At 47.0% G+C, this 23252-nt stretch overlaps 1 protein-coding gene across 1 annotated transcript in view; it reads left to right on the plus strand.

Moving 5' to 3' along the window:
• The window catches only part of NT5C2 (5'-nucleotidase, cytosolic II), a 41364-nt gene extending 18418 nt beyond the window's left edge, over positions 1-22946 (plus strand). Inside the window, exons 3-17 of the mRNA XM_009962141.2 lie at positions 9780-9897; positions 11300-11395; positions 12700-12791; positions 13003-13060; positions 14356-14449; positions 15466-15519; positions 16346-16429; positions 17121-17162; positions 18103-18210; positions 18560-18626; positions 19303-19473; positions 20327-20378; positions 20628-20688; positions 21238-21414; positions 21623-22946. Of these exons, the coding sequence (XP_009960443.1) occupies positions 9780-9897; positions 11300-11395; positions 12700-12791; positions 13003-13060; positions 14356-14449; positions 15466-15519; positions 16346-16429; positions 17121-17162; positions 18103-18210; positions 18560-18626; positions 19303-19473; positions 20327-20378; positions 20628-20688; positions 21238-21414; positions 21623-21880 (1532 nt within the window). The 3' untranslated portion in view covers positions 21881-22946. The remainder of the gene's footprint in view (positions 1-9779; positions 9898-11299; positions 11396-12699; positions 12792-13002; positions 13061-14355; positions 14450-15465; positions 15520-16345; positions 16430-17120; positions 17163-18102; positions 18211-18559; positions 18627-19302; positions 19474-20326; positions 20379-20627; positions 20689-21237; positions 21415-21622) is intronic.
• The last annotated feature ends 306 nt before the right edge of the window (positions 22947-23252 follow it).

Below are 23252 nucleotides of genomic sequence, written 5' to 3' on the forward strand. Positions count from 1 at the left end.
AGCTGAGAGTACAGAAGGCTTTCACTCTGAGATCACATGTGTGCCATTGCTTTGTGAATGCCTTATTTTAGCACACTACAGAAAAACTAAGGTATGTGGCTTATTGACAGCACGAGCATTTGTGCTACATATCAGCTCAGGTGCCCACTCTTCAACAAATGTGTAGCTTTTGAGGCTCACTCTTTTAAGTGAATATAGAGAGACGTAAGAAGCTGGATCTGTTTGGAGACTGATAAACCTGAATAATGCCTTAGATATGGTGCATAAATGGCTACTATACCTTTAAGTAATTTTCTTTTTATTTCTAGATGCTAGCAAATTGTGTTTGAACATGAAGCCTGTGTAACTATTTCTTCCCTGTTCAGAAATCCTCATTGAAGAACTAAGCCCGTATTTTGGCACAGTAGTTTGTTTCCATGGAAATGCAGGGATATTTCCAGTATGGGATTATGACTCCCAGTGGGTTGTATCTGAGAGAGGTAAATTGTGAAGGCCACTTGTTAAGCACAAAAAAAGATTCTCTTGTGTCAGGGAAACCATAAAAAATTCCCATAAAAAACAGGTGACTGTGTAGTCATCTTTAAAATATTATTCCAGTGCAAAGGAATGTTATGCCAACTATTAAAATAGACAAACTGAAGTTTCCTTGAAATGCAGAGTCTGTCTGAATTGCTTCTCTCAACATGCAAAATGTGACCTCAGTGCTGCTGTTGTTACCTCAAGCCATGCATTTTTATTCAGCAGAAGAAATCTTTCCAACACTAAGCTCTGTTTTGCCAGCCTCTGAGGCATATCCAAACAGCCCAAATCTTTGTTACATCGAAGGCAAACAAAGTGCAGCAGCAGCAAGCTAAAAATATCTGGAATTTACCAATGAGAGCGCTAATAAGCCTGCTTTGGGAAGAGTTAAAACTGATGATACTTGACAACACTTTTGTTTTTAAAACAAGTAGAAACGCAGCACTAAAAACAACCTGAAGTGTAGACCCAGCAATTCAGAGCCAAGCTGAACCTACAATACTCTGTCAGTCCTTGAATCAACAACAAATCCTGTCTTTGCAGATCCTTTTAGCATGCAGAGTGGGAGAATAGGAGCTGATACGGTTCCAGGTTAGAGGGTTTAGAGCTGAAAGCTGTGCTGTGCACTTGGGGATGTTTGCAGGAGTGTTAGAGGTAAGGAATTTTCCATCGCTGTTAGGCTGCAGAATGGGTGCATAGCTGCTTTATGGGCACTTCTGCAGTTGGGGACTGCAGAGCCTTTGTGTTTCTCTATAGGCGCGTGCTGGTTTCCACCCAGAACCCTGTATTTGATATTGTCAGAAAAGGGTGCTGGGGAGCCACTGAAGCGCAGATCCAAAAGGTTCAACCCTCTGATGATTAGTGACTCCTGCCTGCCTTCCTGTTGTGAGATTTGCTGTCAAAAACATCTGTGGCCACAAGAAGCTCAGTGCAAGACCTGGCTGTTCATGCACAGCAAAGCAGCTTGTGTGTTAAGCATATGAAAATATCGTGGGATGCACCTGGAGATTTGTCAAGATCTTGTTTGCTCATCACTACAAATACGTAACTTGTAGTAAAATAGAAAAGGTACATTAAATATTGAAGTGTGCTTAAAGCTCAGCTTTGTCTTACTGCATGGAACACTTTGAAAAGGTTTCTTTGGGTAAATGAAAGTTATGACCAATATGGCAGCAGTTCTCATTTCAGATTGAAAAATTGAGTGAATTCAAAGAAACAAAACATACTGTTGCTACCCATTTTGTTTGTTTGGTACTATGAAAACTCAATTTAAATATAGGCTGAAATACTATAATTCTGCTTTGCATAATACAGTGCATTTTTATTTATGATCTTGTGGTTAAAATCAAACCCCAAGAGTCAAGAGGTCTGGGGTCTGTTTCTGGCTGTTTTTCAACTTGTTTTGACTATAGACAAATCCTTTATGGTCACAGTTCAGCCGAGTCCATGAACAAATGGCAAGTCAGTGATTCACCACGTTCCTAACTGAAAACATATGAGTTGTCCCATCGGTTTCGTTTGGGATTTCTTGCGGTTACAATTAGGCACGTTTACCACTTCGTCAGTTTGTTTACAGGCACTGAGCTCCCAGGTCAGCACAGCACAAATGTGCGTGACTCCATTGCCCTGCACGCAGGAAGGCACGTAGCAGGCACGTGTTTACATGGGCAGAGATGAACAGAAACCAGTGCTGTACGCAACCAGGGCTTTAAACAGGAGTGTCTGTTTTTCCCTTTGTGTCCGGCAAGGATGCTGTGAAGAGAAACGTCTGCAACAGCCATGGCAGAAGTTGAGGTATCACTTGATGGGTCTTTGGAAAGAGAAATGCAAGGCAAGATGGGGATGGAGATATGTGCTTACCCCCACTTCTGGGATTGCCAAGCCAGCTGAGCGTGTGTGTATGGAGGCTCCCGCAGTACGGGTACCTCTGCAGAGTTTCCACATCTCATGGAAAGGAAAACCCTCAGCTGTGTTTCCTGTGCAAAATGGCAGCACCCTGCCAGGCTGTGCAAGCCAGGAGCGAGTCTGGGCTCCCATCAGAGCTGAGCAGTTCTGACGCGGCTGTCAAAACGGAAGGGAAGCTAACACCCAGGTGTGAAACTCAAAAATGGCGTTTCACATTCCTTCCTCTGTAAGTAATGAATTATTTTAACATAGAGAACAGTGTAGCTTGAAATGTTACCGTTTCCCTTTTGTTATGTTTCAGTGATGATGCCTGACAACAACCTCCCCTGGTTAGAAAAGACCCTGTAACACAGAAGCTGAAATCATTAGTATTCTACAGCACAAATAATCTTCTTTTCTAATTATATATGAAAACTGGCATTTCTCTGTAACGGGTTGTGAAGATAATAGATACCCTGAAAGGAGGGTCAGTATAGAGATGTCAGGTAGCATTCTTCACTACCTTGTTACTTCTGGGGATCCTCAGACCTCTGGGCCTATAGCTGAGACAAACTTTCTCAAACTATGGCAGTATGTGAAATGCCTGCCCAACACTTTTTTTTGTATGTTTAATTGGTGGTGTTGCTTCAGTGGGTTTTATTTTTTAATTAAGTCCAGTGTCCCAAACACCTCCAGGACTGGTCACTCACTGCTTCCCTCTGGATTCTCAGCTGGAGTTGCAGGTTGGATGATCAGAAGTGCCAGGGAATGAGCATTTAGTGCTTGTGTGAAATAGTCAGCAGTCTGGTTGGTCGTCGAGGGGCGACTGTCACAGACATCCTGGCGGTAGCTGGCCCTAAATGCCCAGCTTTGGGGCTACATGCAGAGGAGATGTTGACAGAACGGAGAGCTCTGGGGGTAGATCTGTCCTATTTTGGGACACTAGTCTAGGATCTCATTTGATAGACATTGTTGAGTCAGGACACATAGATACCTGTACTGTTATAGGGAATGGGATTATTAAAGGAGATCTTGATCCTCAAGGCTTTAACTAAGCACTTTTTGTCAGCACAACATTGATATAAACGTATTTCTATTACATACTTGCATTATTTATTTGTGGTGCAATTCAGAATATGGATCAACATTTAAAATGAGCAGCACTTTGATCCTGCTCTTTCAGTCAGGTTTGTGTAATTTCAGAAGTGTATTTGCACAAGCTTAATTATGCATGTTGTGCCTGAGACATATATAAATCTGGATACTAGCTACCCACCTGTCCAGATATGTCCCTAACTGCCTGATTTGCATGCCTTACTCACTGGGGAATAAGCAGCAACTGAAATAACCTGTTTCTGGTTACTTTACTTTAATTTCTTCAAGACTTAACACAAAGGGCTGCATTTCCTGGCTTCAGAGAAAAGGCTAAACCCCTTGCATTATCTGTCCACCTTTTGGCTTATCTGTCTTTGTGTGACCTCTGGAGAACCCAGATAGTGGGTAAAATTTCTGAGGATTGAATGTTTGTTAAAGCTTTTTGTAACCCTTTGAAGGAGGTCATCACCTCTAGTTTGAGAAACATTGATCTTATCTGAACGCCTGAAAGTCAAAAGCCGATTGGTTTCATCTGCCAACCAAAACAGTGTGGGTAGACTCAATTCCCCAGAGACTCTCAGGGGCCAGGGCCAAGGAGGGGGAAGCCCACAGCATGGACAGAGCTCTCAGCACCTGCGTGGGGAAGGAGTCAAGCCGGTGTGTGCCCAAGGGGTCAGAGCAGGCGATGTACCAGCTGCAGAAAGCATCTGCTCCCGTGAAGTCTCCTGCCAATGCAAGGGTGTTTCTGGGGGCACTGCGAGCACCTTTCCCTGGGCTGCTCTTGGCTTCCAGACTTGGCTGACGAAGGGATGAATAAAACTCCTTCAGGAGATGCTAGAACATCCTTCAGGAGAGCACACTGGCAAAAGAGAGTGACAGGTGGGGGAAAAAACAGAGGCAGGGATGAATGAGACTTCAGGTCATCGTTTAGTAGTCCTGACCCTGCCTCTCTCCCCAGAGGCGCTGCTCACTCTGCAGACTTCTGTTGTTATTGTAGCAACCTCCTGAGCTCATCCTTCGCTTCCTAAACCAGGGTGCTGACAGTGAGGAGCTGCTCAAAGCTACCTCAGTGTGTTGTCGCTGTTCTCAATTCAGGGCTTTTACTAGCACCAAATCCACAGTGGTCGGAAATAAAACAGCTCAGCAGGACTGGCTTGCAGGTGTGCAGTTTGAGACAGCAGCTACATCTCACAAAAGTGGCATGGCTGAAGCAGGGTAAAAAAGGGTGGTTATTGTAACTTTAGCTCCTGCTTCTCTCCTGTGGTCCATGACTAGCTTGTAAGAAGTGTCAACAAGCCCTGGAAGAAACCATGTTACATCTTCAATGAGAAGCTGCCCTGCCTGAATTTGAAATCTGTGTGTGTGGAGGAGGAACAAGGAAAGAAATGGGCAGCCCTTGTGGGGCTTGAAGCTTAAACAGAGCTGTCACATGCACTACAGCCTTCCCAGCTATTCGTTTTGAAAAGAACAGGCTTTAAGCACTTATTTTCAGAGAAGCTTTCCAGGACTTCTGCATACTGCTGTGGGTCCTTTTAGCAGCGTCATTCCAACTCACTCAGCTTTATATTTAGTGCAAATTGGATCTCAGAGTTATTCCCAATTACTCTGTGCATACCTGTAAGTTGCAAAATAGGTCTGGTCTTCTTACTGTGTGTGCTTGCAAACAAGTGCGCTGCAACACGGTGCGACACCGTGTGCAGGTTTGATGCCGGTTTATCCTGCAGTGCTTTGCACATAAAAGCCCAAGCGTAAGCCTGTTAATTTTGAATTTAGACGTGCTATGTCAGACTGACCCGGCGTGCGAGGCTCTCACTGGGAGCGCCTTCAGATGTGGGGCAAAATTCTCTTCTCAGATTCCCAGAGTAGCTCCTGACTCAGTCTCCCGAGTCTCCTGTGCTGACACGTGCAGGCGTTTTGTGGTGTGAAAGAAAGTGAGTGCCCTGAAAGGAGTAATCTGTCACCGACTGAGGAATGGACAATAATGGCAAAGCCCCAAAAAGAGCACAAGACCCCTTCTTGAGCCAATTGCTCTGCGTCTGAGAGAAACTCAAAGGGTTTGTGTCACGTGGGCAATGTGCTTGTAGCCTCTTCCTCCTAATTATCACTGAGCTGATGATCTAAGACTGCTTTGTGGATATGAGGACAGAATTTTGCCTGCAGGATGCACGATTACCAACTGTGCCTCCTCTATAAATCAGCTGTAAGTGTATTTGGAATAGCTGCCACGCTGGCTTCTGAGCTTACCAGAGGACAGAGCTCCAGCAGATACAGTCCCACATGGCACAGAGCTGTTGCAGTTTTAAAATCAGTCTGATTTTTTTCTTTAACAGGGGAGCCCAGTGTAACTCCGTCAAGACTGGAGTGACACTCTGAATCTGCATCTGCCTCATGTGAGTTAAAATCCTGGCAGCGGCATTTTGCATAAGCTGGAGCCTCTGTAGAGAATTTTTTTTTCTTTCCTTTTCAGGAAGGCTATAAAATTGTTACTGTATGTGTCTTGGCAGCAAAGGTAAAAACAACCACACAAATGCATGAGAATTGCATACCTTACTGCACAACTCCTGCTCATTCCAGATTGGCTTCCCTCCTAGCACGTACTGTGTAAGGGATGCCCGCACTCATCACAGACCTGAAGGCTTGCAACATTCACTCCCGGGGTACTGCTTTTTCCTTCCGATAGTATAATGCTAAGCCAAGTGGTGGTATTAAGGGGAGGCTGAAATACTGTCAACTGGCTTCTGTTTTTTTTAAACTTTTGGTTGTTTTCTTTCCACCCTGGTTGCATAATCCCCGAGCGCTGTGTGCCGATTGCCCTGCGCCGCTGCAGCATTTGCAAGTGTTGGAACACAGACTATTAAAATAACATGATCCTCTGGAGCCGGGGACTTGGCATGGTGGCAGAGACATGGCCATCAAGCAGTAAGAAAAAGAAATCAAAATAAGTTGTAGCATGTGCTTTGGTTTTCCTGTCGTCCCACATGCGTTGGGCAGGGACGCTCTGAAAATGGGTTTGTGGCTCTGCCTCTTCACCTGTCACAGGGTTGGGGATACTTGGAGGCTGGGCCCTTCTCTGGGTGAAAGAGCTGAGCACGGGAGACACTGCATGGCAAACAGCTGAATTCATGGCATTACCATGGCACACAAATTATCTCCAGTTGTGGGCTCAGCAACCAGGTCTGAGGGAGGGGGATGTTCCAGGAGAATTTAAAACTATTTTTTCATCGTGCAGCTGCAGAAAAAAATACTGATCTGTCCTCTCTGCTCAGGGATGCCTGAAGTAAACAAGATACGAGAGAGAGAGCGAACAGCACAGAGTACAATATTTAAATACGTTTTTTCATCTAGTAATGGATATAACTGGAGCATCTTCCCTGAATGTGTTGCTGTAGTTGCAGCAGTGTTAGCCTGTTCATACTTGATCTGAAGGAGGTGGATCGTTTGTTTGCCCGGAAGCCTATGTTACTGCAACAGGCATTATGAGAGATGTCAGTGGGTTGTGGCTTGTACCGATGGATGCAGCATGTGCTGTGGCGTAGGGTGCTGTCAAGGTGGGCTCAGTGAGCTCACAGTCTGTTCCCAGCAGTGCGTCTAATTAAAGGACAGTGTATCTTGAACAGTAAGTATGATGGTTAACTGGAGAACATTTATTGTCCCTTTCCCGTTTCCAGGAGTCCAGTTTCCCATGTCTCTGTTTAGTTTGTGTGTCAAGGAGAAGGCTCTCATTTTTCAAATATTGTGGAGTAGTAGGAAAATAGAGAAGGGACTTGAAGCATGAATGAGCTAGTAGTTTACTTTATTCAAAGAGACATCAAGGAAGCAAAATTTGGAGCTTGAGAGGTAAGGGGAATAACTGCCCCTCAACAAGAAACATTCAGACTAATCCTGTTGCAGTACTGCCTCACCAGAGACTTGGGGTGATGAGAGCTGAGGTTGATACCTGTTCTTCAGCCTTTTTTCTACTGGTGCTTCAGCTTGTTTCCTTAGACTCAGAGAGTTAAAAGGAGGTCTGTAGTGATGCATCTAAGACAGAGAGGCAACTGCAGAAAGGTAGAAATTGAGTGAGGGCATTTTGTGAGCAGCTGGCCAAATATCCCACCACAGCTATTGTCTAGTGGAGTGTTAACAAGATGCATAGATTATTTAACAGAAAGCCCTAGTTTCTTTGGAAAGATCCTGCTGGAGCTGTTGATGAACCACTTCTGCTTGTCCAGAGGAGATGCCAACATGCTCCTTGAGATTCTTTGTGTCTGGGCAGCATCACCATGATTGGTGAGTTCAGAAAGAGCAGGGTTTCCTTGGAGAAGTGTTTTGTTTGGGCGTGATGTTTTATGGATAAGTTGGTAACATGGTCAGATTCCCAGAAAGCTCGTCAGCAGCTTCACAGACAGAGCCAGGGACTGGAGACTGCTTCACGGAACGAGGAGCTTTGCAGCGCTTTCGCCTTCTGAGAGTTTGTGCAGGTGTATTTATTACCATTTTCCCTGGGAAGTGCCTTTACTGCCCTGCATCAGAGGAATTCCTTTTTCCAGATGATGCTCTGGTGTCACTCTCACAATGTTGTTCATCACCTAACTGCCTTTTGCTCCCTCCAACTCTATCTCACTCCCCAGAATTGCCTTGTCAGTCACTGCTTTCTTCATTAGCTGTAGTTTTTGATTACTTATTTCTATCTATAGCTCATCAACCCTTCCTTTCTTAAAGGACAGAAAAGACTACGTGCATTGAATGTTGTGTCATGTTGTTGATGTTTGCAATTGGTATAGTAATGCTTGAAGATTTTGATAACTGTTTTATTGGTTTTAGTTGTCTGTTTGAGAACATTACAGGTTTTCTTATTATGTTTTTAATGCTGTCAGTTTAATGGGAAAAATTTACTCTTAGGATTCTGGTGCCTTTTAGATTAGTAAGAGATATGGGAGCCCTCTGTCATGGTTAGTATGAGCTGAGTCTTTTGACAGTCCCTTTTCTTCTATAGTCCTTGCCTTTTTAGTATTTTTATACTATTTTATATATTTGTTTTCTCTTATCAGATTAAGCTTGTGTATTCCACAGTATGTGTGTGTGTATATATATATATATAAAAATATATATATATATGATGGTGATTACCTGGGCAGTATAGACAATGTGTATTGATATATATTGTGAGGCCCACAGATGTGCTAGATCTCTCTCAGGAAAAGCAGTCTGGCTTCTAAAGAGCTTACTGTCTAACTTGCACATTTTTGTATTTTACTCAGCTTAATTTGAAATATTTAAGTGTTTGAGACAGTTTGGCCCATTGAGCCCACAGTAACCCTCATTGCAGTCAAGGGTTGTATTTGACCTTGTTACATCTGAGGGCCAATGTAAGACAGTGACATGCTGCAAATGTACACACACCTTCAGAGAAACACAGTCATTTCCATCTGTTGGAGAAACACAGTGATTTCCTTTTAAATGTTAATTTAATCATCTGATTAAGCAATAACATTTCCAGTAAATGGGAAGGTCATTTGCAGGAAGAAGACAGGCCTGATGGTAGGAATGACTTGGTTGAACAAGTCCATTTCTTTGCATTGAGCTAAGGTGTGGGTCACATATCAGCAGCTCCTTTGAAATGTGAGAACAGTAAGCTTACTTATAAGAGTAGCATTTTGATGCACAAGGGTAATAGCTAACAGATTTTTACAGTACCATATGGTATTATTAAAAAACAAATCGTATGTTAACTTGACAGGTCTACCTTCAAGCTAACTTAGCCTGCAGCAAACATAAATTCCCCTAAGATGAAATACTAATCTTTGGGATTGTATCCAGAACAGTAACAGTAGCACAGCAGCACGAATTTCAGGCTTTCTAACCATGAGTACATGTGCTCCCAAAATTTATTGATTTCTTCATCAGCTTTGCGAAAACACAGCAAACCAAAACCCGATCTGAGCAGGTGGAACAGGGAGCATTCATGCATCTGCGTAACGGGACTGCAGGGAGAGGAGCTGCAGTTTGAAATACATTTTTCCTGATGCAGAGAGCTGTGATAGCCTGATGGGTATTTCATCTGGTGTGCTCTGCTGCTGAAACCTGAACTGCGGCTCCGCTCGGCTGCAGTCCTGGAGCATGATCTAATTCCACTGTGGCTCCGGGCTGGGGGACCCGAGGCAGCGAAGGGCAGGAGCAAAGAAGGGAACTGTGATGTGGAGGAGGGAGGAGGGCGAGCGGGTACATTACTTTTAACTGCCTTCTTGTTTAACCCCCTAGCTGTTTTCAAATTTTCTAACTGAAATCTCATCTTGGTACAGTGTATAAATCCCCTGAATACGAATCTCTTGGATTTGACCTGACCGTAGAAAGATTAGTTTCCATTGGATACCCTCATGAGCTGCTCAATTTTGTGTATGATCCTGCATTCCCTACCAGGTAAATGACTAACAGATACCCACCCAGCCTGCTCGAGGCCTTGAATATTTGCTCTGTAAAGTTCATAGGCAACATGTGAGGCCAGGTTTTCCGAGTTGTGCCTGTGAAACCTGTGGTTGACCACAGATCATGGGGAGGGGAGCAGATTGCTCCAGTGTGTGAAGGGCCTTTGCACACATGAATCCATGCCAGCAAAGAGGGAGCGTGCAAGAAAAGAGGCCCACTGAAAACATGGTCCAAAAATAACCCTTCAAAGCAAAGACAGCAGAGACACAATTAGATTGGGAGTTGAATCAAAATCAAGGAGAGAAGGAGCCATTACTGTCCCTGAGGCTGCTAGAATGTCTCAGAACTTTTTTATTTATTTGAATTAATAGTGTCCTGGTGCATAAGACATCCTGAAAATTAACCTGAGAGTAAACAACAATAAAAGTGGGACCAATCCAGTTCACTTATCTAGACAAATCGAACACCGAAAGTTTTGTGTTAATGGTGCAAAGTTACTAAATTCTTACGTTTTGTCTTTTGGTAGCAGAGGTAAAAAGGACATTGCTTGTTTTAAACAATGCTTTTGATCTAACTTTGCGGCTTTAAGTTGTTTCCACTTGTGCCTTTGCTGGATTTTGCTTTTTTTGACTCCTTTGGAGCTTCTTTACAAAAGACTTGACCAGAGGGTCTATTGGCTTGTTGTTCCAGTTTTCAGTCTGGCAGCCTCCTTCCTTCCCTCCTGTCAGCATGTTTTACACCGAGACTGATGCTGGGTGCACCCATGCCCATAACTGGACAGTAGCCCTTCACAAACCTGTGATGAAGACTCCATTAAATCCACTGCCTTCATCCCAGGGAGGGGACAGAAGGGAAGGCTGCGTTCTCCAGGTGCCAGCTACTAGATAAGTGAGACAGAGTTTTGCTGGAGTTGGAACTGGGAATAGCCAAAGCATTTTGTGTGATAGTTACATACCCCATCTGGCTCTGTCTGTGAAAGAGCGACGAAAAAGAGGGGAGAAATTCCTTTATCACACCTCACTCTTCCTTGTAGCCCAGCAGGGCTGTCAGGGAACCACAAACACAGGTGTCAGATTCGTGACCCTGTGGAAGAGGCCCACGTCTTCCCTGGTACGTGCATAGCTGAGCCTCTGCTGGGTTAAACGGTTCTGTTTTCCAGTCTATGGAGAGCAGATCAGCTGTACCTTTCACCTGGCAGTGCAGGGCTCTTGTTGCTCACCTGCAGTCAGGTAAAAGGGACAGTAGGGAGCCCATCTGCATAATAACAGCAACTCTGTTCTGATGCCCCACGCCAAGTGAGCAAGCTGTTCTAGAGCTGATTTGGAAAGAACTGCTATTAAAACAGTCACCGCTTAATACTCTCACTTCTTCATCTTTTAAATCGCTTTCTTAACAGAGGCCTGGTGTTTGATACCCACTATGGTAACCTGTTGAAAGTTGATGCCTATGGGAACCTCCTAGTGTGTGCACACGGCTTTAATTTCCTCAGAGGGTGAGTGCTGACTCTTGGCTGTTCTTTTTGACTTCACGCGCTCTTTTGTGTCGCTGATCCTTGGGGCACCCATTGTATAAGGAGTCGCAGGGGCTTCACTAACAGCAGATGCTGTATTGGTGGTCCTGCAGCTCTGGGATTGACTGGGGATGCACTGAGGGTCTCAGACACAGCAACAGCCCAGGGTGTTTATAGAGGAAAGGTCCATGTGGGCTGGGAATAGAAGAAAGTGTGCTGTGGGAAGGGGCTGATGGGATAATCCAGGGGCTGTTCGCCTGTCCTGGCACAGTTTAACATCAGCAGCTTGTCAGTTAAGACAAAGCTGTTGTGTGAGGACTGCTGGGAGCAGAGAGGACCTGTGCCCCATGAGACTGTTAACTCCACAGCTATTGCTAAGAAAGTTCTAGGGCCTGAGCTAGCCTGGGGAAGGAACAAGCTTGCTCTACCCCTTGTGTTTCTGACCTTTGAGGGTGTCAGAAGTGAGGCGTCGCGTGCATTTCCTGCAGCCTTCCCTGGCTGCTTGCGTTTCTCTTGCCCCAGAGAAGGTGCTTGAGGAAGCAGAGGGGACCACAGTGCTACGTGCTCGATGTGTCCCAGCAAATCCCCTCGTACCCCTGCTGTAAGGGTGGATGGGTGGAAGCCAAGCACAGGCCGGCTCAGGACCCCCAAACTGACATTCCTTGTCATTGCAGGCCTTGCATCAGGAAGGCAAAATTTAGAAAGAGCTCTTATATAGGCACTCAAGTTCCAATTTGAGTCAGAGGCGATCTTCAGAAGCTCCAGAAATGAAGGAAACCAGAATAATTAAATTACTGTAGTCATCGCCACCCTGATGATTAATTGCAGAGGGCCCCAGGCAGGCCTCCCGCAGCACAGCCCTGCACTCCCTGCTTTTGGAAGCTGCTCGGGGGAGTGTAAAGCAACACATGGAAAGCGGGGGAAAGTTTAAGATAAGCAAACAATGAAAGTGCAGATGATTTAAGGCATCCTCATAGGCAGCAGCATGGGGCTTAAGGTCGAGTTGTGGACTCTCGACCACTCGGTTTCCCTGTGTGGGCTCTGCTCGGTGTGCTGACTCGGCGAGGAGGGCTTTGTGCCCGGCTCTGCGGGGCCAGCGCTGAAGGGAACGCCGGTGGATGGAGTTTTGCTCTTGCTCTGCTACTGTGCGTGGGAAAGCTGGGTGTTGATTAAAGCACAACAGACTCTAGTTAATGGACCCAGCTACCACTATATTTTGCAGGTCAGCACATTTTATCCTCGTTATTTTTTGTGGTTTTATTCTTCTCCACCTTGTCTATTCTCAGGCCTGAAACACGGGATCAATATCCAAATAAATTTATCCAGAGGGATGACACAGATAGGTTTTACATTCTGAACACGTTATTCAATCTACCAGGTGAGTCTAATGTGAGCCAACACAGGCCTGTTTCTGTGCCTTTGAAGGCAGAAAGGCTTTGCTAATGTTGTACTCTACTTATCTATTTGTTTTGTTGTCTATTTTGTTTTTTTTTTTTACATGGACTTTCTTTTTTTTGGGCACAGGGCTTAGAGTTAGCTGGCCATATGATGTTATCCTTGTTTTAAAATCTTCCTTTGTTTCTTTGCAGAGACCTACCTATTGGCTTGCCTAGTGGATTTCTTTACTAACTGTGACCGGTACACTAGGTACATATTCCCTCCGGTTTGAGGTGCTGATGGTACAGTAAGATGGTTATTATAAAGAGCAGTACAGGTGGAGCTGTTCTGAATATCAGTAGAGGCCCTTCAAGTGGTTTTGGTGGGGAAAAGTTCAGGCCTCTTATTCTTCTGACGTTAAGAGGTGACAAGATGATCTGTGTGTACAGCAGAGTCTGGTTATGAGGGTTTCCTTCACAGGGTCAGTGATCACCATACTGACACCAGCTGGTATTTCGGCCAGCTTCTCAGACCATACACTTACTACAGGGTGATTACAAGCACCAGACAGCTCATTTTGGATCTGTGTCCATTGGAGCTGCATTTGAACTGGTAACTGAAAGGCTAAATTTCCTCAGCCAGTTACCACAAGCCCCTCGTGTCATAATTGAGGATTTTGTTCACTTAAAGGTGAAATGCTCAGGCACAGTGTGGTGTACAAGGCTGTTTGTGCAGCATGAGTGTTTACCTAGCTTTCAATTAGGTGTAAGTGTAAAAACAAGCTGTGGTTTAACGGGCAAAAATGAATGCTGCTGTGCTGCTGACTCATGCAATGGGTCATCTTTGCATGATATGTGAGTGGAAGGCAAAGGTTTAATGGGATTTTACCTGGGAGCAGAGGAACTGCTTATCCCAACGATCCATCAGGTGACGTATCCTTTCTCAGGACAGGCGTGATGATTGCTGTCCTAATAAATGCAATCGCTTGATTTCTTCTCATGCAAACTCTCATGGGTGTCTCAAAGATACCTCCACAGTCTCTTGTAGAGGAAATTTCTTGTGTTAACTCTGACTGTTCAAAACAGAAGTAGTTCCTCTCTCAGCAGCAAGTACTACATTTAGTTGGTTTCCATGGCACCCCCTTCTTTAGTGTTGGGAAGGGGAAAAAGACAGCACTCTGCTTACTTTCTCAGTACCATTCATCTTTCGTGAAATGCTGCAAACTGCACAGTCCCAGTCTTTTTCCTGTAATGGGGCGGAGGGGGGTTGGGGAATAAGAATAGCAGCCACAGAAAGCTGCAGTACTGCTATGGAGGCACAGGCCTGTAGTTAGGAACTCACATCCTAGAATTTTAAACAAACATTCTTGAGTAACACGCAGATCCTGTTAAACTCTGGTTGTAGCCTTCTTTCAAGTCTGAGCGGTGGTAAAGTAGTAAATAAGGAACCATTATGGTAAGATGAAAACAGAAGCTCCAAACAACATTTTGAACTGTCTCTCTCCTTGACGTATTTCGTACCTGATGCGACTGGCCGCTACAATCTCTTATTCTTTCTCCTCACAGTTGTGAAACGGGGTTTAAAGATGGAGACCTCTTCATGTCCTTCAGGAGCATGTTCCAGGATGTCAGAGATGCTGTCGACTGGGTTCATTACAAGGTGATTGCAAGAACTCCTCAGGACATCTGTAGTTGTGACTGAGTTAGAGGGACTGGTTTGTAACTCATGAGTTAAGATGTGTTACTCCACGTTTGGGCAAGAGCCCTGCTTTGCCGCCTAGTGAGCAAATCATAAATTGCAGTTGTATGTAGATCAAGATCTCGACTGCCCTCCTAGTACTGGAACATATCTGTCTTGGGTTCCTATTCCTTTTTATTGTGCACAGATTCCATTTCTATACTGTAATTGATGGGGTTTAGAACGTGATGCCATGAGGGTATTTGCACTTACAGTCCACAACTTGTACATTGTCCTAATTATTAAAACAGCATTTTACTGTATATGGTTTGCATTGGTACTATCGTATGTTGTCTCAAAAGTACCTGCATTAAACAGAGAAATACATCAAATTTTCTCTATTTAGAGAGGAGAGGCAGTTCATCTTTTTTCACACACTTGTGCACAAATGTAGAATATAATTTTGCGAGCATTAACATCTGGTTAAAGACCTGATTTTCTTGTTCCTCCTCATTCAAGAGGTCTGTTGGGGTGGGATGGAGAACCGTCACAGGAGAACTCTGCTCACGGTTGTACTTGTGGTGGTCTTTTTAGCCATGCAGAAGTCAGGAATCTGTTTTTCTTTCTTTATGCAGTGTTGTGTGAAACATGTTGGAGTTGTCCTTTTAGTAAAGCACTATGGTCAGTGTTGGAGACAGGTCGTTGACTGTCTTGTTTGGTATGGCAAATCTATTTTTTGTTTGTTTCTATTGTATTCCCTTCTGAAAGGGTTAAAATGCTGTTGAAGTGGATTATTTACCATGGTGAGGGAATCGATGGATCACAGAGTTTGTGATGGTCCCTGCTACTCAAAGCCTCTCATCTCTAGAGTCACTGGTTCAGATTCGCCCTGGTTTGTACTTTCACAGCATTTTAAAGTGTGAAAGTTGGCATTACTTTGATGTCTCTTACGTCATAAGTTTCCATTACCTCACTGGGTTCTGTTGTTTCTATTTCAGGGATCGCTCAAGGAAAAGACCCTTGAGAATCTGGAAAAGTATGTGGTGAAAGATGTAAGTGTGATGTTACTTTACTTGTGCTACGTGACATTCTGTACTGAGTAAGCAGGCAAGAAATAAACATGCTGATTTGCTTTACTAAATCACAAAACAGATAACGCTGTGATTTCTATTGTAATAACCAAAGACAAAGTGGAAAGTTCGGACGCAGCCTTTATTCTGAGCCAGCGATCCACATGATTTTGTATTCACATGCACGTTTTTTACGTAAAATGTAAAAGCCAGGGGAACTGTTATCACAGGACACAGGTGAATACGCTGGCAAGGCTCGTTTCTTTTGGTGGTGAAAGCAACTGTGTTCCCTGCCCATGTTTTCTGTGGGGAAACCATTCTGTGAGGTAATCATCTACTCTGGCAATGGACTGAGATTTATGATTCAATAAAAATAGCCCCAGGAATAAATTCTCCTTAATTTGAGGTTGGAATTACAGTGTGCTCCAACTTGCGGCTCGTGTGAGCTCAGATTTCACCTGCTTCTGGGCCCATTTTGGGAACGGACTTGGAGCTGGAAGAGCTGCTCCAGCGTGCCTGGCACAGAGCAGATCAGTCATAGCAGCATAGGGTGCCTGGCACTGAGGTTGGCAAAGGCACTGAGCCCTTCCCCCTCACCTTCCTCCCCTGGGCTGTGCTCTGGAGGAGTGTTACGGGGAGGGACCAGCAGCTTTCCTGGCTCTGGCCAGTGCTAAACATTGAGTTTGCTTGCTTGATGGTTTGATTTGTTTAGTTTTGTTTTGTCTGGTGGGATCATAGTTGACAGTGTTTTGCCCATGATGAACCTCTGTAACTTTCGTGTGCGACTTGTACGTCCCTTGTCCTTCAGGGGAAGCTGCCACTGCTGCTCAGCCGCATGAATGAAGTTGGGAAGGTGTTTCTCGTCACAAACAGCGATTATAAATACACAGACGTAAGTGCTGCTCAAATTGTTATGTTGGTATATAATGGAATAAGCAAAAGCCAGCCATTCATTTGTGGGGGTTTTGGTAGGACGTCTTCTGGTGGAGAATCGGGTGTTTTGTAAGCTAGGTGTACGGTGGTTTAGTGGCGAATGCAGACTAGGTGTCAAGTCATCTTTTGTAGCCATGGTTCTGCTGCTGACCTAGTATGGACTTGGCTTAAGTCCCTCTGTGCCTCACTCAGTTCTCAGCAATTAACAAGTTGCAAGAGAAAGTGATGCTCATTTTAGATTTCAAATGCAGAACTTCCCTTTCAAGCGAGATAGTCTGAGTCACCAAAGCCATGGTCCTGGAGAGGTCTAAGAGCCAGGAAGGGCTCTCTGCTGTGCTGTAGGATTAAACACAATTACTTCAACTCCAGGTAAATGTCAAGGTTTATACAGCATTTTAAAGCATTGTGAGCTATACCTGAAGCAGCGTGCAGATTTCTGAGGCAAATGTGTTCTTCAATGATAAAAATTACTGGCTTAATTCCTGTAACTTTAAATTCCCTCCATTTGTTTTGTCTCCAAATCTTATGCTGGCTTTCATGTAAATCCTGAAAATAACCTGAAAAGGTAAAAGCAGAAAAGCATGCTTTTATAAACTACACAAATGTACGTTCAAAAACGCATCTTTGAATACTTTCTTTCTGTCTTTCAGAAAATTATGACTTACTTGTTTGACTTTCCACATGGACCAAAGGTATGTGGTTTCTAGAGTGCAGCTCCAATAGAAACTGATGTGCCTAATTATCTGTGTAGCTGGAAAGCATTTTAATCCTGCTTCATTGGCTGCATGGGATTAGTTGCTTTAATCTGGTTAAAGTGCACTTGCTGTTTTGTGTCCTATTTGAATGGGATCAAAGCAAACACAATATAACAAAGAGAAAAGAGGCATCATCTGGTCTCAAACAATAATCTGTGTTAATGATAACATTATTTCAGTGATAACACATTTTAACTGTGGCATTTTGCAGCCAGGTTTCTTAGAGGTCTTGCTCAGTGTTTTAGATGTTGTTAAAAAAAAAACTTGATGGAAAGGAAAGAGTTTTATAAGACAGCAGAAACATTTATGGCTGATTGTGTCTTGACTATGGTAACTCCAAAACTTTTAGTCATGCATTTTCAGATTTTCTGAGGTCAAAACTCAGCCCTGCACCTTTTGGAGAGAGGTTTATGACGTGAAGTTATACTGCTTTCTCGCTTTCCCAGTGGGAGGCTCTCTCATGCCCAAAAGATGTGTTTTCACACTGTGCTCTAGAGGTAGAAAGTGGCTACGGGAGAAAATTTCAGAACATGGAAAATAACCACAACTGATAGCTCAACAGTGGCAGCAGCGTCATTTACAGCATCTCTTTATGAGACAGCTGTACTGTGGCATGGATGTTCAGCTCAGTTGTCCTGCCTCACACCACATCCTCAGTCCTCGCTGCTTGTCTGGGTTGGGAGGGGCTTGCCACAAAAGGAGGGTGCTTTAGGAGATGGCGCTGCAGCCCAGTGCCGTACCACGAGAGGCATGAGCTAGGGGATTTTGATGGGCCAGCAGTGTCACGAGGTTATGGCTACGGACAGTGACACTCCGGTTCACTCCCTGTGGTTGACTGTGTTGTGCCTCATTCTGGGGTTTGTTTTCGCCTCTGCAGCCTGGGAGTGCCCATCGGCCCTGGCAGTCCTACTTCGACCTGATCCTGGTGGATGCGCGAAAACCCCTCTTCTTTGGGGAAGGCACCGTGCTGCGGCAGGTGGACACGGTGAGTGGCATGTGGAAGGTACCTCTATGGCTGGAAGGGCTTGTGCACCTCCTCTGTGGCATCTTTTAGTGGTCATGGGCAACACAGTGTTTAGACAGGACCTGTCCTAGAGACAGTGGGCTGGCTTCTCCTCTTAGTGATTCCTGAGTAACCCCATCACCTGGGGCACAGCAGAACTCGAGGCTTTGCTGGCTTCCTAACCTGTACCGCAGGTGGCAATAGGAAAAGAATGTGGGAAGCCACCTCTAGGCTGCCTGGGAGTGAGAGAGACAAAGAGTAAAGTATCAATAGGACAGAAAAGATCCAGACCATCAGCTGTTCTGTATTAACACGATGTCTCCTTCCTCAGGTGACTGGGAAGCTGAAGATTGGTACCTACACTGGCCCACTGCAGCACGGCATCGTGTACTCAGGAGGTGAGGCAAGAACCCTTCTTGGCCTGTGGAGTGGCTCTGGTGTGCCCTTGTGGCCTTCAGCCGCTCCAGCTGTGAGAGGACTTGGGCCAGGCGCCAGGCAAGGTTGTGTTTCCTGATGTGCATCGTGCTGTGCCCTCTGCACCCTGCACCAGAAGCTCTCCATCATCACTGCTGCCCAATGCAGGGAAGAAATGGACCCGTTCCTCCTCAAACACCCTCTACTTCCTTGCCAGGCAGGGTCTGGAAAATGCCACTGCAGGGCTTGTGGTGGAGGAGGAGCTGCAGCTGGCCCAGTGCAACATTCCCAGCTGTTCTTACGGTGCTTCCACCAGTGTGACCACGCTTGGAGGGTCTCCTGAGCCAGGGAAGGGCAGCGGGTGGATATACAGGACTGTCTGGGATGCCCAGAGCTCCACTCTCACATGGGGTAGGACGCAGCATGGCCCCTTGCTGCTGCGTTCATGTGGGGGTGTGCATGGGCAGAGCTGCCCCTGGGTGAACTCCCAGGTGGGTGGGCAGTGCCCCGTGCTGCCGTGGCCAAGCAGGGGTGCTACATTGAGCGGTGGAGGTTTCTGGGAGGAAGATGCACCTGCTCTGTCCCTAACCCTGGCCCTCTGAAACAAGCCACACGTTTCCTTTTGGCTCCCCGTTCTGAGCCATGCCATTCTTCTCTCAGGCTCTTCGGACACAGTCTGTGACCTGCTGGGGGCCAAAGGGAAGGATATCTTGTACATCGGAGACCATATCTTTGGAGACATCCTCAAATCCAAGAAGCGCCAGGGCTGGAGGACCTTCCTGGTGATCCCCGAGCTGGCACAGGAGCTGCATGTCTGGACAGACAAAAGCGGTCAGCAGCCGGGCAAACCCCAGGCCAGGCTTTGCTCTTGCTTGCCTGGTGCTGCACCCCTGAGATCGACAGGGAATAGGGGTGCAGGGGAGAGATCACCCTGGCTTGCCCCTTCTCCTTTCGACCCTTTTTCCCTGGGTCTGGGTGTTGGTGGCAGGAGCTGGAGCAGCTCTCCATGGGCTGGCCTCGGGGTCCCAGCTCTTTCCCAGGCCACTTGCACGTGTTCAGCCAAGTGCTGACTTGGCGGGGGGAGAAGCTGCAGCTGGGTGGGGTTGAGTTGTTCCTCATCCGTAACCCTGCCCCAAAAACTCCTCCCCCTCTCTCCGCGTGGAGCCATGGCTCCTCTGGTAAAACGTATCTGACGACACTTGGGTTATTCTCCCTGTAAGGCCTGAGCCATGACTGCTCTCCCATCTGCAGGGAGTCCCTGCTCACCAGCCGCTTCCTCCTCCTCCTTCCTCCCGCTCCCTCTGCTGCTCTGCTGCCAAAGTGCTGTGTGTTTCCCATCCTCCAGCGCTACTGCTTTTCTCCCAGGTTTGCCCTTTGGTGTGTAAATAGGTCTGGGGGTTATGCAGGTTGCCCCATGGCTGGTTGGAAGGTTTTGGTGCGGGCTGCAAAGGTTCAGCCTCAAAAACAAAAGGGGCAACCAGAAACCAAGCCCAAAGCTCTGCCAGTGGCACAGAGCGTGACTGAACCCTCTCCCAGCACAGTGGCTGTGAGATGCCATGCTCCTTGATGCAGTGCCCCTCCACCTCCAGGCAAGGGGAGCAGGCAGGGTGGTGGGTTTGCATTCAGCCCTTTTCATTTCAAGTAAGTTTAAACTTTTTTCCCCTGTCTTTCCTGGATTTTCCAGCCCTTTTTGAAGAGCTGCAGAGCCTGGACATTTTCTTGGCCGAGCTATACAAGTGAGTGTTCAAACAGTGACAACTTTCCTGCTGCCTCTCCCAGCCTAGCAACAACTAACGAGCGGCTCTGACGAAACGTTGGGGTTGGGTTAGCAGCACCGCTGCCGGAGCTTTGACTCAGGCCTGGGCTCTGCCCACGAGACCAACCTTCCCCTCCAGACGAGCCTCCCTCCCCTGAGCCCCCATCCCACAGCATCTGGTTCTGAAAGGCTTTTCACACCATGTATTTACCTTCTCGCCTGTAACTAGGCATCTGGACAGTAGCAGCAATGAACGCCCTGACATCAGCTCCATCCAGAGACGCATTAAGGTACCAGTCATAAAAATCCTTTTTTATCCTTTTGGATCCCAAAGGGCTTGACAGCCCAGCCCCACTGCTCAGCCCTGACATGCTTTGCTCTGCCTTTGGGTGGGCACAGCAGGCTTGGCAAAGCCATTCTGTCTGTGGACGCAAACAGAGGAGCTCCTCAGCTCACTGGTGTCACTAGCGCTCCTGAAAGGCAGCCTGGTCTGGAATAGGGTCTCCTTCCTCAGGCACACAGCAGCGCTGACTGACGGTGCTCACTGCTGTGGAATGGGGCGCTGGCACACACCCACTTGGAGGGGCTGTAGCTTCTGGTTCAGCCAGCCCTGAGGTGCCAGCCTGGGGCAGGTGCTGGCCCTGAGCCCGCTGCTGCCTTCCCCTCTGCTAGCTGGGACTGGGCTGTGCTCCGATGCCCAGGAGACGAGCGCAGAAAGCCTTGCTGGAGATGCTGGCAGATCTCGCGTAGCCCCCAGCCCTCAGTGCGCGCCACTTCAGCGCTGGGGCTCCGTGCTGCTGCCTGCCCGGCCCAGGATCTAACCTGCCCTTTGCTTGTAGAAAGTGACCCACGACATGGACATGTGCTACGGGATGATGGGGAGCCTCTTCCGCAGCGGCTCTCGGCAGACCCTGTTTGCCAGCCAGGTGATGCGCTATGCCGATCTCTACGCAGCCTCTTTCATCAACCTCCTCTACTACCCCTTCAGCTACCTCTTCAGAGCCGCCCATGTCCTGGTGAGTTGCAGACCCCGGGGAGGTGGGCAGGGGTCCCAAAGGTGCCTGCGCTTGTGTTCGTTAACCCTTCCGCACGCACCAGGAACAGCGCCTTGGGGGGCTGGGTGGCGTTTGATGCACCGTGGGCCAAAGGGGCACGTTTGGCGTTTGCTCCCCTCCCTGGGACTGGGACACCCCTTGCCACCTCCTCTCTCTCTCACATGTGTAGATGCCGCACGAGTCCACGGTAGAGCACACGCACGTCGACATCAACGAGAAGGAGTCGCCAATGGCCACGCGCAATCGCACCTCGGTGGATTTTAAAGATTCTGACTACAAGCGGCATCAGCTGACCCGCTCCATCAGTGAGATCAAACCGCCCAACCTCTTCCCCCAGGCACCTCAGGAAATCACACATTGCCACGATGAAGATGACGATGAGGAAGAAGAAGAGGAGGAAGAAGAGGAGGAAGAGGAAGAGGAATAAGAAGGAAAAAGCAAAGCATCTCTGAAGACAAACCGTGACTCTAGGAGTGATCAGGAGCGGATTCCTTTGTTGGGGCCCTTGGGGTGATGGGTTGGGGGGGTGTGATTCTTGCAAAGGCACATTTTGAAAGTGTCCGGAAACTTTTAACAAATTAACACTAATTAGGAGGAGACCCTTGTTTTCAGTTTTGCAGACGGTTCAAAAAGCGGACGGATTCTGCCTGGGTGGTGCATTCAGATTGGACTGCCCGCCTGTGCTGTCATGCTGCTCCCATTACATTTAGGGATGCTGCATGTTTCTCCCTTTCCCATGACGTGTTTCATTTGATTTTCATTTGTACGGTGTCCTGTGAACGGTTTTTGTCATTTGTTACATTCACTGTGGAGAAGGAAGGGATGTGCTGGGCCCTGCAGGAGACAAAATGATCAAAATCCTCCTGCCCCTTGGGTTGCAGCCCTTAACCCTCTGTTTCTGGGTTACAACTCTCCCGTCCCCATGTTAGCCAGGGTGTTGCTGTGGCTTCCATCACTCGGTTTACCCTCTGCTTGGCGTGAGTTTCTCTGTGTAAGTGGTTCTGTTCCTCCGGCCATCATGGATGGTGGTGGGATTCCAGCTCTTGCGTATCTGCAGTTGTACACATTTTGGCTTGTAGCCGCTTATTATCCTCTCCCAGTGTTTCAAAGCTCTCTTTCATCATGGGCATGTGGTGCATGATTTCCAATGCGTTTCTCAAACAGCTGAGCTGCACACTGTGTCCTCAACTCCTGTAGTTTCAGCAGTAAATATTAACCCAGGAGCCTGAAGCTACTGCTTTAGCGTTACGTTAGTCAGTTTGTTTTCCTACCGCCTGTTACTGAACTTTCTGTCCGCTCAGCTTTAAGAAAGTGAAGCATCCCAAAGACAAACCCAGCCACCATCTGGAGTGAAAGGGCCACACGTGTCTGCCCTAACTAGAAACAGCAGGTGCCGCGGGGCCAGCCCCACGGTGGGAGCCGGCAAACTCCAGTCCGGCTGACAGCTGCCCTCGTCCTTGGCCTGGCGCGGAGCAAGCGGAGCCTCATCGCAGGTTGTGGTGGGCGAGGCTTGTCCCTGGCCAAGGAGGGCGACGGCTGCAGGCTGTTGTGTGGGGACCGGGGCTGCCCCGTGGGGATGGGCAAGCGATCCTTGTGCCTGAAAGCCAGCCCGGGGAAGGCGCGGCAGCAGTGCCCTGCGGTTTTCCTCTGTGTCATGGGTGCAGCCTCCCTCACTCCAGCCTGTGCCGTTCGCTGCAAAGGGATTACGACGAGGGCCCTCTTGTAACGAATTCGACTGTTGTTTCAGTACCATAAACTCATTTAATCTTTTTTTTTTCCATTTTAAAATACTTTAGGAG

Source organism: Leptosomus discolor, chromosome 6 (assembly GCF_034619465.1).
Source record: "Leptosomus discolor isolate bLepDis1 chromosome 6, bLepDis1.hap2, whole genome shotgun sequence".
Classification (NCBI taxonomy): Eukaryota; Metazoa; Chordata; class Aves; order Leptosomiformes; family Leptosomidae; genus Leptosomus; species Leptosomus discolor.